Source organism: Thalassophryne amazonica, chromosome 20 (genome assembly GCF_902500255.1).
Source record: "Thalassophryne amazonica chromosome 20, fThaAma1.1, whole genome shotgun sequence".
Lineage (NCBI taxonomy): Eukaryota > Metazoa > Chordata > Actinopteri > Batrachoidiformes > Batrachoididae > Thalassophryne > Thalassophryne amazonica.
Window position 1 is genome coordinate 50,136,404 of NC_047122.1, and position 16,112 is coordinate 50,152,515.

Genomic DNA, 16,112 nt, shown 5'->3' on the forward strand with positions numbered 1-16,112 from the left:
CGAAAGGCATCATTAACACCTAAACAGAAAAAAACAAGGTTACAATGGGCTAAGGAAAAGCAATCGTGGACTGTGGATGACTGGATGAAAGTCATATTCAGTGATGAATCTCGAATCTGCATTGGGCAAGGTGATGATGCTGGAACTTTTGTTTGGTGCCGTTCCAATGAGATTTATAAAGATGACTGCCTGAAGAGAACATGTAAATTTCCACAGTCATTGATGATATGGGGCTGCATGTCAGGTAAAGGCACTGGGGAGATGGCTGTCATTACCTCATCAATAAATGCACAAGTTTACGTTGATATTTTGGACACTTTTCTTATCCCATCAATTGAAAGGATGTTTGGGGATGATGAAATCATTTTTCAAGATGATAATGCATCTTGCCATAGAGCAAAACTGTGAAAACATTCCTTGCAAATAGACACATAGGGTCAATGTCATGGCCTGCAAATAGTCCGGATCTTAATCCAATTGAAAATCTTTGGTGGAAGTTGAAGAAAATGGTCCATGACAAGGCTCCAACCTGCAAAGCTGATCTGGCAACAGCAATCAGAGAAAGTTGGAGCCAGATTGATGAAGAGTACTGTTTGTCACTCATTAAGTCCATGCCTCAGAGACTGCAAGCTGTTATAAATGCCAGAGGTGGTGCAACAAAATACTAGTGATGTGTTGGAGCGTTCTTTTGTTTTTCATGATTCCATAATTTTTTCCTCAGAATTGAGTGATTCCATATTTTTTTTTCCCTCTGCTTGGTCTAAAACAGTAACCGTTACTGACTGCCACAATTTTTTTTCCTGATTTCTTATAGTGTTTCTTAAAGCCAGAAAGTTGCCATTTGAAATGACTTTATTTTTGTGTCATGTCTGTGATCTGCTTTTTTTCTACAAAATTAAACAACTGAATGAACATCCTCCGAGGCCGGTGATTCCATAATTTTTGCCAGGGGTTGTATAAAACATGCTTGTCTCACCATCCTGGTGCTCCCTGTGTAGACATTGTTTTCCAGATGACACAGACCATCATGAGGCGTAACGATGCCGGCCAGTCGGCTGTCCAGTGCGAGGTGGGATGTCTGGTCAGTCATTAGGAGCAACAACCTCTTTGCTTCTGGCCGCCAGCCGACTTCCCTCTAAGTAAGAGACAGACAGGAATCACAATGCCATTTAAAGTCTAAGAACTTGTTGGGCTTGTCAAGAGAAAATGCTGTCCTTCCGTCCATCAATATGGCAAAACCTTCCGTGTCTGAAAACATCCAAGAGCCATAAAATTTGCAAAATCAATTTTTTTTATACATTAATACCTCTGCCTGCCAAAACAAATCATGCATTTCTGACATTTATAAATGCTTTTTTGTTTTTACTGTATTTTGGGTTTCAAGTAGGAAATGTACCAGAAGCCTTGAAATGCTCACATTGCCTCCTACATGACGACAAATCTGCAGCAAGGTCTCGACTGTTTATTCATCTGAGAAGTTAACTTTTGGTAAAAACAACATGGGCTGACAGCCAAAAAAAAAAAAAAAAAAAATCAACTTACAGTTGTGTCGCTTGCCTTTATGGGCAATTAACTTGTCTAAAATTATGTGTGCTAAACATTTGTGAAGCTTCGGGACATTACATCTGACACCATCAAGAGGAGCACGGGGCACCGCAGGGAACGGTCCTGTCTCCCTTCCTGTTCACACTCTGCGCCTCAGACTTCTGGTTATGGTCACAGTCCTGCCACCTGCAGATGTTTTCAGATGACTCTGCCTTTGTGGGCTGCATCAGCAGTGACCAGGAGGCTGACTACAGGAGTGTGGTGGACAGGTTTGTGGAGTGGTGCGGACTCAACCACCTGCAGCTCAGTGTATCTAAGACGAAGGAGCTGGTGGTGAACGTCAGAAGACAGAAGACTTGAATCTTTACAGTCAACATTTACTGTATATCAGCCCAAAGAAACTGTACTCACTGAAGTGGTGTCTGATCCTGCGATCTAACATCTAGTGGTACAACTGGGAAACTGCAACTAGAAGGCAGCGCTGCTGTCAAATCATGCAACATCATCTGCATATGTTCTTCATTTCCTTGATTTAATCAGTACACAAGTCGTAATTTATGTTGAGTTGAAAACAGACGTGTAGCTTCAAGTTGACAAACTGGCATATAACTAAAGACCAAACAGGCCAAAGACAACTTCTGGTCATGTGACTTTGATTAAAGTAAATTTGTTATAATCAAGACAACCCAAAAAATGCCAACTTGTCATTGTAAAAACCGAATGACACTTAATGACAGCAGTCAGAAATGTTCATGACATTGACATAATGCTTATGACACATTCATGACTGTGTCATGTAACAGTTATGACAGTGTCATGTCACTATTATGATGATACCTTTTTTTTTGTCTCACTGCTGTGACCACAACAGAAGATTTTCTTCACTGTCTTAACAGTTATTCCAGTGAGGAACACAAGCAACAAATTGAGGTTTTCTTCCTATACATGGTTAATTGAGGGTGTTTCTGAATGCAGATGACCATGAATGTGCACGAGCCTGGTAGTTTATAACATTTGGGATTCATCAACAGCTGATACTGATGCGCATATGACTAGAATGTGTCCGTTTGTCCTTACACACATACTAAATTTTGTTCATACGACTAGAACCTTTTTGTTCACACAGTTTGATAAATGAGGGGCCTTTAGTTGGCTCATTTATTGCAGTTAGAACAGGGAGAAATGGAAAATGCACAGTACTTTGGGTTCCATTGACCAGGGTTGGGAACCACTAGTCTAAAACTTAATAAATCTGTAAAACCCATACGTTCAATAAGGAAAAGTAGTATTTATTTTAAGCCCAACAACATTCAGGGTTAAGGTATGACTGCTATGAAAAATTAGGTAATTAGGTGGACAGTGTAACTTAAAATGTTCTGGAATGATGTCAGTGGAAGTTGTTGGTGAGGACGCCTTGGGTCATGGAAGAGTTTAGATTTTGAGGTGGATGGCTCACACTTTAAACATTCAAATATGCTGCGGTGAGAAACTGCTTATTCCAAAACTTCAGCCATCTGAATTAAATTAGATACGCTGTGATCAGCTATTTGTAAAATGTGGACTTGAAGGAAAAGCAGTGGTAGAACTTCCAGCAGTCAGAGGACCCTTCTTCTTTGCCTTTGAATCGTCCGTCTTAGTCAGACTCGGTGGGAGAAAACGGGCCTGCGTGTGGGTGTGACTGTGTGACTGTGTGTGTGTGTGTGTGTGTGTGTGTGTGTATTTAAGGAAACCCAGCGAGCCTGACATAATGGAGAGTCTATTTCTGGAGTCCTGAGTGCTGTAGTGTTTCTCTGCAGGCTGGTTACTCAGGGCCCCCTGCACGCTCTGACTCACAGCCCTCCTGTGAGCACAGTGTAAGCGACTGACTGCGGCTGTCATAACCTGGCGGTGCTGTCATTACTTAGTGGGATTCCACCGGCAATATCCAGTGCTGAGTCAGCAGCACCCCCCCAACTCTCCTCCCTGCATCCCAACACAATCAGATCTGGAATCAAATCACATTCTTCTGCTTTGAAGGTGACCCTGCAATAACCTCCAAAATCGCCCACCTGGCACACGGCAGCTTGCAGCATAGCATCCAGTCCTCCCTCAGGCGTGTCCATGTTCCCAGAGATACGCTGATGTTTCATCACCCGCGTGAACTCGGTCAAATTCCCCGTCATACTTAAGACGTGATGGAAGCCGTGGGCTGGACGGCAGTGAATATCGTAATCGCTGGTGAGAGAAAAGGGGCAGAAAAGCGGAACAGTCAGAACTTCTGAGGTCTCACAAATGTGTCAGAGCAAACAAACATTTGTTGATTCTGTCTCCGTGCACACTCATCATGTTGACCCCACGACGCTCACTCTGAGTCACATGGGTACGCTGATGGTGAGCTGCTTGTTTCAGAAGTAATCACTCCAATTACCCCATCGTTAGTATGTCTTTGGCTTTGTTCTACAGTAACACAAAATAAACACAGAAACCAGCTTCATGAAGAGGATTCGGGCACTGCGTCTGACCTGCAGGGGTTGCTGATCTTTGAGGGATGGACATTGATGTAAGGTGAGACTGGCTTGTCCACAAAAGAGCCGAAACCCAACCAAAGGTTGGAAGTGTGCTCTGTCATACGAAGGGACAGAGCCACGCCCACCGTCTTCAACTAGACAAGGAACAGACAACGGGACAGGTGGGATGGCATGGGAAGAGACAAAACAGACAAGCAAACAAACAAGAAAGAAAAGTTCAAATAATTTCCGATAGATTCCTTATTGATATTCTCAAGTGAGTATAAATGCCGTTTCTGTGAAGTCAGTCATATAGCCCCTCAATTAGCCTAAAAAGTCATACAGCCCCTCAATTAGCCCCAAAAGTATACAAAGATAAACATCTGGCACAATGGTACAAACATCCCCATGTGAGCTGGAGTCTGGGGTGGTGGTGTCAGAGAGGAGGATGCTGAGGAAACTGCTCAGCACACTGGACAACACCTCCTACCCCCCTGCAAGCCACACTGACATCCTGTCAGAGCACTTTCAGTCATAGACTGAGACCATGGAGGTGCACCACAGAATGCCACAGGAGGTCTTTCCTGCCTGTGGCAATCAGACTGTATGATTCATCCCTTTCTGCAGGATGAATACATAACAAACAGAGTTATTCAGTTATATTGCCAAACAACTTCTGCAATATACGTATCTTCCAGTTATTTTGCATAAATTTGTTGTACTTATTGTAAAAAAATTAATAAACTGATTGATTGATTTCTTTTTAACACTAACACTTTCTGTAATTGTGTATTTAACTAACCATTGTTTACTGTTTACTGTTTCTGTACTCTGGCAAAATAATTTCCTTTGGGATAAATAAAGTTTATCTTTAATTTAGTCCATGGGAAAAGCAGGTTTTTTGGTCTCAGCTAAGGTGGCATAACAACACCTACAATCCAGCCGCAATATTCTATGGCCTCAACAAAAATGTATGTTAACCTTCCCAGAGTAACAGTTAAAGCCCGGCACAGGATCAGTGAAGGACTACAGAGACGTGATTCCTATGGAAGCCCATTGACACAGGTGACTAGGTCCAGTAAGGCTGGTACCCATTCACTGCTGGGTGGACTGGGACAATGCAGATGATGTCTTGTCCAAGATCACATTGACTGGGACTCAACCCAGGTCTACATATTACCAGACCGACTCGTCAGCACACTGATCTCCGTACTCCACATATATTTGAAATGAAATATCAAATTGGTATTTTATATCAGTAGTGTCCTTCCTAATAGCTTTACATGTTTATGACACCTGGTCATGTTTCAGTGTCTGTTTCATGCGACTGTAGCCTGGGAGCTAACAAAAGTTCTGTGAGACCAAAACAAAAAAGTAACAAGCATAACCATGTACCAACATAAACCTCACATTTCCTTCCACATGTGGCGATGACCTCATTTTGTGAAACAGTGATTCTGGTGCTGATATGCTAGAATTTGATTCTTAGTGGCACCTTCATTTGTTGTTTGTATTCAAGCAGAACTTAAAACCTGATGTTTTGGCAGTTTATGACAAATGTGTACTTTTCACCCAAAATGCATTAGTTTTATAAGATCAGCATGAGAACGATCTCAGGTTAAGATTTGGGGCAGTTATGTCTCTCCAGTTATTATTTTTGTATCTCCCACACATATGGTGCCTGCTTTCAAAAAAATGTCATGTGAAGAGTCTCATTCAGCTCGTCAGTGTCTGAACACCTACGTGATCCAGATTTTCTTGCATAGACGCCGATATGTCTACCAGGTAGTACAGATCTAAAGGATAAAGTTGCAGCTGTTTTACAGCCACGATGAAGCTCGCTTCAGAACCTGCAAACACATCAAAGAAGAACAAATAAATAAAAAAAAATCAGTCACAAACAACTGATAAAAGACAACAATAATGAAACTCTCATTGATACATTAATGTGTGTAAAGCTACCGGCTGTAAGGGTGATACCGATGTCTCGAGGGGACACTTGTGTGCTGCTTGCACTGGTGTTGACCTTGACCTTGATGTCTGACTGCTCTATAAACTCAGACCCACAGCCTCTACTGAGCAGGTTCACCAGCAGATCACAGCGGAAGTTTGGTCCTGCACCATCCAGAAAGCCCTAAAGGTCAAGCAAGATCAACAAGGGAAAGAGCCACTTTAATAATTTGCCACTTTGTGAAGACCAGGCTCGGACTGATAATCTGTGATTTTGGGCATTTGCCCGGTGGGCCGCTGCATGTTTAGACGTGCGTGCATCACCCCCCCCCCCCCCAAAAAAGTGCACGCAGGAGATGTGCCCTCCTGTAAAGCTCGTGTATTTACGCTGCACCGTTGTAAGAGACTGACTAAGAGTGAAGAGTGATGACAGTATTTTTTTAAATTATTATTTGAACGTATAGACCCTTGGTCAAGTGATCTCCTGCATACCACAGAGCCGGTGTTCTGTCGAGATGAGGTGCGCCAACTTTCGACACTCTGAGCTGTGACGTACCTTGGCATTGTCCAATAGGAACGACACGTCGGGCCAAAACACGGAAGACTCGTGGCAGAAACCACTGATCTCTACAAAATGGATTGGACCAATCCGATTGGTGCAGAAACCACTGATCTGTACAAAACATTAACGTGTGACAGGACTGCTCATTTATAGAGCAGTTTTCTGAAGAAAAATCATTGTAAATGTTTTTTTTGTTGTTGTTACCTCAAAATTTCTGATTACTGTTAAAAAAAAAGTTTAGAACACTTGTAATTAAAATAGGTAAATAAATCAATAAATGGTTCTTTAGAAACCTTTCATCTGTATTAAAACCACCTGTTATTTCAGATTAGATAATTTCTTGATTAACATAAGGAACCTCAGACATTTATTTTTAGACAAAAAAAATAACATGAAAACTTGTATATTTTTTGAAGTCTGGTAGATTATTTATATCTTATTTCAACCAGAAAAACAAACACTAAATAAATACAAATGTTTATTATAAATGCAAAAGGAAATAATTTAACAATGACTGCAGTGTGATTGTAAAGTAGGATTTCCGTGACATAAACCTCATGATGTTTTTATTTATATATATATATATATATATATATATATATATATATATATATATATATATATATATATATATATATATATATATATATATATATATAAAATCATTTAAACTTGTAATTTTGTCAAAATATCTAATTGCCTTTAATGTTATCAGGATGCCCCCTCGTGGCGCCGGGAACGCGTTTTGTACTATGATCAAGGTGAAATGACAGTGAAAGTGTGTGTTTAGGTGGGTGTTCATGGTGTTTAGGTATATAGTATTTGTTCATTGGGGGTTCGGTATGGACAGGTGGGTGTGCGTGTTTGGGGGTGGATTCGTCGGGCCAATAGTGGGCTGGTCCAGAGGAAAAATGCCAGGGCCGAAATTTGTTCCCAGTCCGACCCTGGTGAAGACTGTGCTAATAAAAGCTTGTTATAAATATTATTACTATTGTTGTTGTTGTTGTTGTTGTTGTTAGTGTGGCAATTATGTTTTAGAAAATATCAAATAAATAATGATAACATTATAGCTGTTAGGTGGGGGTGTGTGCATAGGGAGTTATGTGTTAGGGGTTGTGTTTGTGTGTACTGAAAAAAATCTGTTGTATTGCTATAGAACTTAAGAGAGAGGAACATTAGCATTTGATTAATTAAAGACTTGAATTACTGTAAAAAGTCATTGTGATTCCATAAAAAGTGTAACTATTTGGAATAACTTTTATGATAGCACTGAATTATCTGGTACCTTAGTTGGTTTAAAAAGACTTTATAAAAATATAATAACTTGTTATAGTATGAAGAATTAGGTTAACTGAATTTGTTTTTTTGATTGTGCATTGTACATTATTGTTTGTTCTGTTGTGTTGATAAATTTTAGGTCATTGATTAATCTACAAGTATATTGTCTGTGCTTGTTTTTTCTTTTTCTGTATTTGTTGTTATGAGTGTGTGTGTGTGTGTATATATATATATATATATATATATATATATATATATATATATATATATATATATATATATATTCATTCATTTATTCATAAATATGTATATTGGTGCGCATCTAACATAATTTTCTTGTATATCTTGTTGGAAACTTTCTGATCAAGTGCAATACAAATGAATTATGATCTTCCGATTAGAAATCGGTCTTACTCGATATGCAAATATGCAAATCTATGCAGTAAACAATTGTAAAATCTAATGAGCTAATCTACTCATACTTGTGGCATAAGTGCCAAATGTTCAGCATATAACCTCAGTGTTATTGTGTTTTCAAGTGTTTTTAATTCATCTGCTCGAGTGTATCTATGATGTAAATATCAAACATTTATCATGTGTTGTTTATAAGTTATTGAGAGTGAACACAGTTTGTACCCCTGAGCCGTAAAGATAATTTATTGCTGCTCATATCTCGTCTTTTAATAACCGACCCTGAGGCTGCAGCTTATCTTGTATAAACTATGCGTGAAGTTTCAAAGCAAATTTTTGGGACTTTCCTTTAAACAGTGTGCCCTTTAACTGGCACTGAGTGAAAACAGCGACGTGAAGGTGAATATTCATGAGCACTGAACCAGATCGTGCTCTGTTGATACCTGCACCGGAGGTTTGAATGCCCCACTTAATAATGTCAGATAAGGTTTGACTTCAGCGAGCAGGAAACCACCTAATGTCTTTAAACAGACATGAGTGTGTCAACAGGCCTGTGTGTCGCTGGCACCAGGCGACTTTTACAACCCCTGAAAGCCGTCGGGTGACTCAGGGTAGGCTTTTAACGAGATGCACAGATACCGCCAAACACATGCACCGTCTGAAGGAAACACAGCCGATATGTGAGAGAGACCAGACTAAACACATGGAGAGAAAGTGGCTCCGTCTCTGCTGCTGCATGAGAAAATGTGCACAGAAACATTCTCACATCCAGATAGGACAGCAACGTGTGCTTCTGTGTGTGAATCAAAGCTGAGTGATCCTTCGACCTCTGACATTCTGTTAAACTTCTACCTCCTCAAAGCACCAGGCGCACTGCGGTCCACGTCTGAGACACTCTGTGCAGGAAGTGATACTGGGAGACCAACACGCACTGTCAGCTGTGGAGGAACAGACAGACAGACAGACAACATATAGCAAATCTTAATAATTTGTTTGTTTCCTGCCTCATCTGCAAGTCTTTGGTCAATTTCCACCAATCTTGATATGTACATGACAGTCAACCTCAGAATGCCCCTGAAAGGGTTTGTTTTGGCAAAAATCCAGCTCATTGGCATCAAAAGCCCTTTCTTTAAAATAACAATGTCCAACAAACTTGTCACTAACATGTAGGTGTGTTCTTGAATTTAAGATCAATCATTAAGATCGTAGGTCAGATTCATTTAGAATGCATATGGATGTGGGCTTGGAAATTTCTCAGCCAAGGTCAAATTTGCCAAAGGTCAATCATAGGGGTCAATATCACTGGAGGTTAAAGGTCAAAACTGAAGTTTTTTCCACTCTGATGTGCATCAGACTTGGCACAGATATGTACTGTAAGTGGGTTGCAGAATTGCCCAGGAGATGGCAAATTTGCCAAACTCAGCACATCTATGGAAGTGGGCTCTGGAATTACCTAGGCAAGGTCAAATTTTCCAAAAGTTAGTTATTAGTGGCAAGGTCATTGGGGTCAAAGGCCAAAACTTCAGTTTTGTTCTTCAATTTCCACACACATACAGGAGGTGGGTTTTGGAATTGTCCAGACAAGGTCAGATTTCATCAAGGTCAATCATTTGAGTCAAGGTAATTCAGATCAAAGGTCAATTTTTTTTTTCCCCCACTTGATTTGCATCAAATCTTGCCACACATATGGAACTGGGTTCTGGAGTTGCCCAGAAGAGGTAAAATGTGCCAAAAGTCAACCACCGAGGCCAAGATCATGCTTGTCTTCCTGTTTGTTGGCCGACTTATCCCAAGACCTTTTGGTGATTTCTACCAAATTTGGTATGTCAATGAAGGTTTGCCCTGAAATTGCCCTTAAAGAATTTCTTGTGGTAAAGGTGAAGGTCGAGGAATTAGATTTACAGTCTGATTTGGACTAAATGTGGCACATACTGAGGTATATTTCAGAACTGCCATGGTAAAGTCAGCCAAACCTCAATCATTTGAGTGCAGGTTAATCATTTGGGAGAATGTCAAGGTCAGTAGGGTCACATATCAGATTAACATAGCCCTCACTGTCTTCATGCCCACAGGTACTATTACCAACTATGACATAATGTCAGCATCAGCACTCATACAGCTGAGCCCTCGTGCGATTAGACAGACACCTCTGATGCTGAGTATCATGTGCAGTATTTCAACATGTGGTGTAGCAGGATAATATGTGCAAGTGAGGGAACAGGTGCTTATTAAGGCTGCTGGGTCCAGTAGATCACATGCACACGGCCAGTATCCGTGTTTGATACGTTCATGCAGTTTGTTTCCTTCTGAAAAGCACTGTAGGCTCCTTACAGCAGCTTTAGCAGGTTGAAAAACATCACAGGCTTCAATGCTCACTGCTGAATTAATGAGATTTAACTGCCAAAATCCTATTATCATGAGCTCTTACAGTGAGTAACAGTACTGGAATGTAGGACAGAAAAAAGGATGCAAGTCGGCACATCAGCAACAGCCCACTAATGAGCTGCTTCGGGCTAATAAGTGCACAGGCCTTCGGCAAGCTGATTAATACTTAACAGATTTAAAGTTGCATATTGCGCCAAATCACTTCATATCCTCATTTTTATTGTTAAATATTGTTTGAGATTTGATGTGAAGCAATTTCACTCAAAATCTTACAATTCTGTGTCGCATAAATTGAAATGTCCCTGATAAAAGCACCATTTGGGACTGAAACAGCCTATTTTTGACTTTTGCGACATAAGTCACAGAAGTCTGTCTTTGATCGCCACACACAACACAAGAAAAAAGACAGATCTGTACATAGATCTTCTATTTATTTACTTATAGGGACACATTACCTCAATTTTGTCATGAACTTTAATATGTTTTCGATACTTTGTGACCTGTACTAGCTTTTAGGAAAAAATATATAATAAGACCCCTTTAAATTCTGGGGATAAATCAAGAAACAAGCTGGTAATATAAGAGTATTCCATTAGTTCTTACGTGGGCCAAAGATGAAGGATTTATGTGTGGACTTTACAGCAGCATTTTCAAACTCCTATTCTGTTCTCAGAGAAAGGCCAGTTAAACAAAAGTAAAATTAAACAAATGGGATGTGCCGAGCCAATTCGATACTGAGGCAAGCATTTAACAATGGACTGCTTTGATGGTGAAAAATCTGTTATATTTCTGAAGCAACTGAAATGTGTCTCCTGGACATGGAAAAAACAAACAAAAAAACTGTTTTGTTATTGCAATTATTCAGCTTTCAAACATATTTAAAATAGCTGTACTGACATTTTATTTGGCATTGTTTAAATAAAATTGCACAAAACAACACAACTGTCTCAAATTCTCATGGTTAACTCTATCTATGTAACAAATTCACTTTAATGTTTTGGATGAATGCACGCAGTGAAGATGACAGATTACCGTAATGTCCTGTATGCAAGTGCACACCTTTTTTAAATTTACGGGAGGACAGAAAATTATCATACAGGCCGCATTTAATGAAAAACCAGAAGAAAATATGTATGGGCAGTAAACTCTTTTTTTAAAAAAAGAGGGTGGAGTGAGGGTCTTATCCAATCTCGAATCCATCAGTTTTCAAAAATTAACTATTCACCACTTTCATGTTGATGAAGTTGTCCTTGATTAGATGCTGGTGAAATGGAAAAGCAGAGTATTGTTTTCACTGGTGTGTGTGTGTGTGTGTGTGTGTGTGTGTGTGTGTGTGTGTGTGTGTGTGTGTGTGTGTGTGTGTGTGTGTGTGTGTGTGTGTGTGTGTGTGTGTGTGTGTGTGTGTGAAACCCAGTCTCACGGCAGTTCGTGACGGCATTATGAAAAATCAATTAATCTATGGGTTTGTTATATCATCATGAAAACGGGGCACTTTTCGTGAAGGGGCACGAAATGCGGGGCGCCTGGGGGGGGGGGGGGGGGGGGTTATGATTAGGGTAAGTGGAAGGGAGAAACGTCTGTTATGGTTATGGTTAGATACTGCATCACGAAAAGTGCCCCGTTTTTGTGAGGGAGGCACAAAAAAAAAAAAAGAAAAAAGAAAAAAGTGTGAGACAGTTGAACACCTTAACTCAAAAATGGCACTTGGTACTTTTCCCACCAATTTCCTTCAAACTTGGTGGGAAAAGTACATGGGTAGACATCCACGTGATTAAATTTTTGAAGTAGTTTGGTTAAAGGTCAAGGTCAAGGAAAACATCATCAGAAAAACACCTTTTTGGGGGTACATCTCAACAACTAAGAAGTCTAGCTGGATCAGACGTGGTGGGAACATTACTGGGGTGGATTTCTCGAGGTGATTAGATTTTGGAGTGGTTTGTCAAAGGTCAGAGGTCAAGGAAAACATAGTCAGAAAAACACCTTTTTTGGATACATCTCAACAACTAAGAAGCCTAGATGGATAATCAGCAAAATATTTGTGATTGATTGGTATGAATGACTTCATAATGAAGTCATGTAGAAATCACATGATAAAGTCATAGTCAAAAACACCTTTACAGGTATATTGTGCGCGCGTGCATCAGCCCTCTGGTGCCTTACATTTTAAAACGTGATCTTGTGGAAATGCTGTGCTCTTTAACTCCATTTCTTAAAAGTAAACCACAGAAGACTGAAACTATTTGGACCCCCTGCGGAGCGCGCGCACTCTCACTGACGCGGAACTACATGGCGCATGCAGATGTGGCGTTAACCGACCCTCAACTCACCCGGACGGGAGGCTTCCGCGCACACAACAACCACCATCAAGGAGCAGATCACGAAACCCAGAAAGCTGCTGTCGTACGTCCGGAACCAGGACGTCATATTATCCCGGAGGAGCGCGAGGCAGAGGAACAGGCGGCGGCGCGCTACTGGAGATGACGTGGAGCCGGTGGACTGTGGGTACCACGCGTCCGCAGCACGAACAAAAGCCGGGATGAGAGGGGCATCGTCGATCTCCTTCACCCAGTATAACCTTCTAATCCCACAGAGGTGCTCACATCCACGAATCCGATCAAATCAGTGTTTAGGAGCGCGCTCCAGCGCCGACTGCAAGACAAAAGTGAAAGTAGGCATTGGCGTGAGTCCCCTCCATCTGCTCCCATCCATGTGTGCGACGTCTCCCCCAGTGCCCCTCACAGCTGGTGACAGTTATTAGGCACAGTCAGGCTGGCTCAGCGCACACCCGGCACGCTGACGACGCATGACAGGAGCGTTTTAAATGCGCACTGACTCAGGAAGGAGGTGCCATGGCAACGACGCTATGCAGGGAGGGAGGGAGGAAGAGAGAGAGAGAGAGAGAGAGAGAGAGAGAGAGAGAGAAAGGGGGTGGGGGTAAAGTGCAAGGAGGTGAGGAGGTGTAGTGGGGTGCATTCCAAGTGAACCCTCAAAAATTGGACCCTGATGTTTATGTTGGTTCTTCAGGGACCAGCAAACTTGCATAGTGGATTAAGTGGTGGTATATAGGGAAGGGGGTCAATAAAACCAGAGCTCTTGCAGAGAGGGGTTCACAAGCTGGTGGTGCTAAGGAGGGGGTGGTGCGGGTCCATTGTGTACAGATTCCAATGACATGGAGTAACCTCGCCTCCGCCGGCTGCTCTGTTGAGCAGGAGGCTAAAAAGGCCGACAAAACAACTGGAAAACAGAGCTGTGCAAGGACGAAAGACACAACAGTCGGCCATGAGTCCAAGCAGATAAAACACATATGTTTAGTTTGTCATGTAGCCTAAACAGTGAGCGAGAAAGTGGCAGCTCACAGCGGCGAGGAGCAGACACAAATCCCTTATCTGCTCCGTTTGACCCCCATCGCTGTCTGCAGCAAATGCAGCTCCGCTTCAGCTCTCATTCGTTCACAGTCTGTCAATGAAGAGCTTGGGGATGGAGTGCTAGCTCCTGCTCGTCACACTGTCTTAATCAGACACACACTGCGCACCATTTAGTGTGTGAAAGATTGCCGTGCCATGCAGACCCCTTTGTACCCAAGCCAAGTGTGTCCTGTGTGGGTGGGAGAGATGAGGAGGGCCGGGATGAGCAGCCCGGAGGAGAAAATGTGGATCTGTTTCCTGCCAAGTGAATGTGATAATGGGTTGGAGTGTAAACACTCCTCCAGTGCTGTCAATACTGGTCAACATCAGACTCTTAGTGACAGAAGTCCAATACAGACCTTGAGGACCATTGGTGTCAGTGCTTATCCTGGATACTGTAGCGGGAAGCGGACGACAGTCTGCAACTCCCCTTGGACAGGATGCCAGGTGGATGCAATTTACTTCCCCAGCCAAGGTCAGTACCCATTTACAGCTTGGTGGGCCACAGACTGAATATTAACTAGACAATGACATCCCCCAAAGGCGTCTGAAGAGCAAGTTTGAAGCTCTTGGCCCTTGCTTGACTCCACCTAACTCCAGGCCATAAATAAAAGAGGTGGAGCATCGGCAAGACCAGCATAACCTATGAGGGATGAATGAAGCCCAATACGCCCACCTATCACACAGTTACCAATGTCACTAAAGCTAACAGGCTACACAACGTGGATTCAGATCATTGGTTCATGCAATTTTTGCAAATTGGGCAGCTGTTCTTATAACAAGTGGCTTGGATTTATGTATTAGAAACTACGGCCAGCATATTGACTCTATAATTGTGCCACTATCACTGACGCTAATGTTACTAAGGTACTGATACCTGCTAATTCATGCTAATGATGCTAACATAAAACTTCAATAATAAAATTCCATTCAAAGGCTATACAGGAGCACAGACGTCTTAAATGTCCATTAGTAGAAATAGCGCCACAGAAACCCACATCAGATATTTGTAATAAAATGCTCCGAAAGGACAAACACGGTCAAGTTAGTGGTTAGTGGATTAGCAGAACTGTGCCCACCACTGACAACTAGCTATTGAAAACCAGGATGGTTTTTCTTTAAAAAACAAAAAACAAAAAACAAAAAAACAGGTTATAAATATATTTCTTTTTGCTGTAAATTGGAGATTTTAACATTGGGCCTTATTGTTGGAGCCAGCCTCAAGTAGCCATTCAAGGAAGTGCACGTTTTGGCACTTCCAAATTGGCTTCAATTTCAGAGACGGCGATTGCTCCATGGTGAAGCTTGTTGTCCAAGAACAAAGACAAGTGGAATGACTGGGAATCAAACAAAGGCCTACATACTGGTTGCCCAACATCTTATCCCGCTGAGCCACCTGCTTAAGGACAGACAGCTGCCAGAAAATCTGTTTTTAAGTTGACTCACTCTCTTTTACCATCTTTCCATCTTTCTTCCATCACATTCTAAACTCCCTGCCCTGCCCTGGTGTTTGTGTTAGCAGTTGGCTGGGCTTTCCATCACGCTGGTCTGGTCTCATCACTCCAACCACACACAAATACACACTACACTCCCTCCTCAACACGTGCCCACTTCTCTTCTTCCCGATCACCCTTTCAAACTTGACTCCATTTGGGTTTCTGGAAACAAGCTTTGCGCTTTCGTTGGCTACCCACGTTAAATATGATCCTCTTCTTCTCTTCTTCTTCAGCGACAGTGGACACAAGTGAACTCCAACACTGAGTTGTTGGTATGGTTGATGTTTTCTGCAGATGATGCAGCTCTGATGATTTCTTCAGAATTTGATCTTCTGAATGTTTTGCAGCCTGACTGTCAAGCTGCTGGAATGAGTCAACATATCATATATTTTGAGGCTGTGGAATTCTGCCAGAAATTAGGTGGCTTGGGGCACCCCTCTCAGTAAAAAGCACACATTCCTTCCAATTGTTGTGATAAAAAAGTCTGCCGAGGCAGAAGATGATGCTCAGTTTATATTATTGCTGCCTTCAGTTATGGTTGACGCTCAGAAGACAGAAATCAGATCTACGACATTTCCACTGAAGCTGTTGAGTT

General features: G+C 41.7%; 1 protein-coding gene across 1 annotated transcript in view; it reads right to left on the reverse strand.

Moving 5' to 3' along the window:
• The window catches only part of itgb8 (integrin, beta 8), a 34,990-nt gene extending 21,559 nt beyond the window's left edge, over window positions 1-13,431 (reverse strand). The window contains exons 1-7 of the mRNA XM_034160985.1: window positions 12,945-13,431; window positions 9,085-9,170; window positions 5,994-6,165; window positions 5,775-5,881; window positions 4,047-4,186; window positions 3,594-3,759; window positions 977-1,135 (exon numbers count right to left, since the gene is read on the reverse strand). Of these exons, the coding sequence (XP_034016876.1) occupies window positions 977-1,135; window positions 3,594-3,759; window positions 4,047-4,186; window positions 5,775-5,881; window positions 5,994-6,165; window positions 9,085-9,170; window positions 12,945-13,041 (927 nt within the window). The 5' untranslated portion in view covers window positions 13,042-13,431. The remainder of the gene's footprint in view (window positions 1-976; window positions 1,136-3,593; window positions 3,760-4,046; window positions 4,187-5,774; window positions 5,882-5,993; window positions 6,166-9,084; window positions 9,171-12,944) is intronic.
• Between the last annotated feature and the right edge of the window lie 2,681 nt (window positions 13,432-16,112).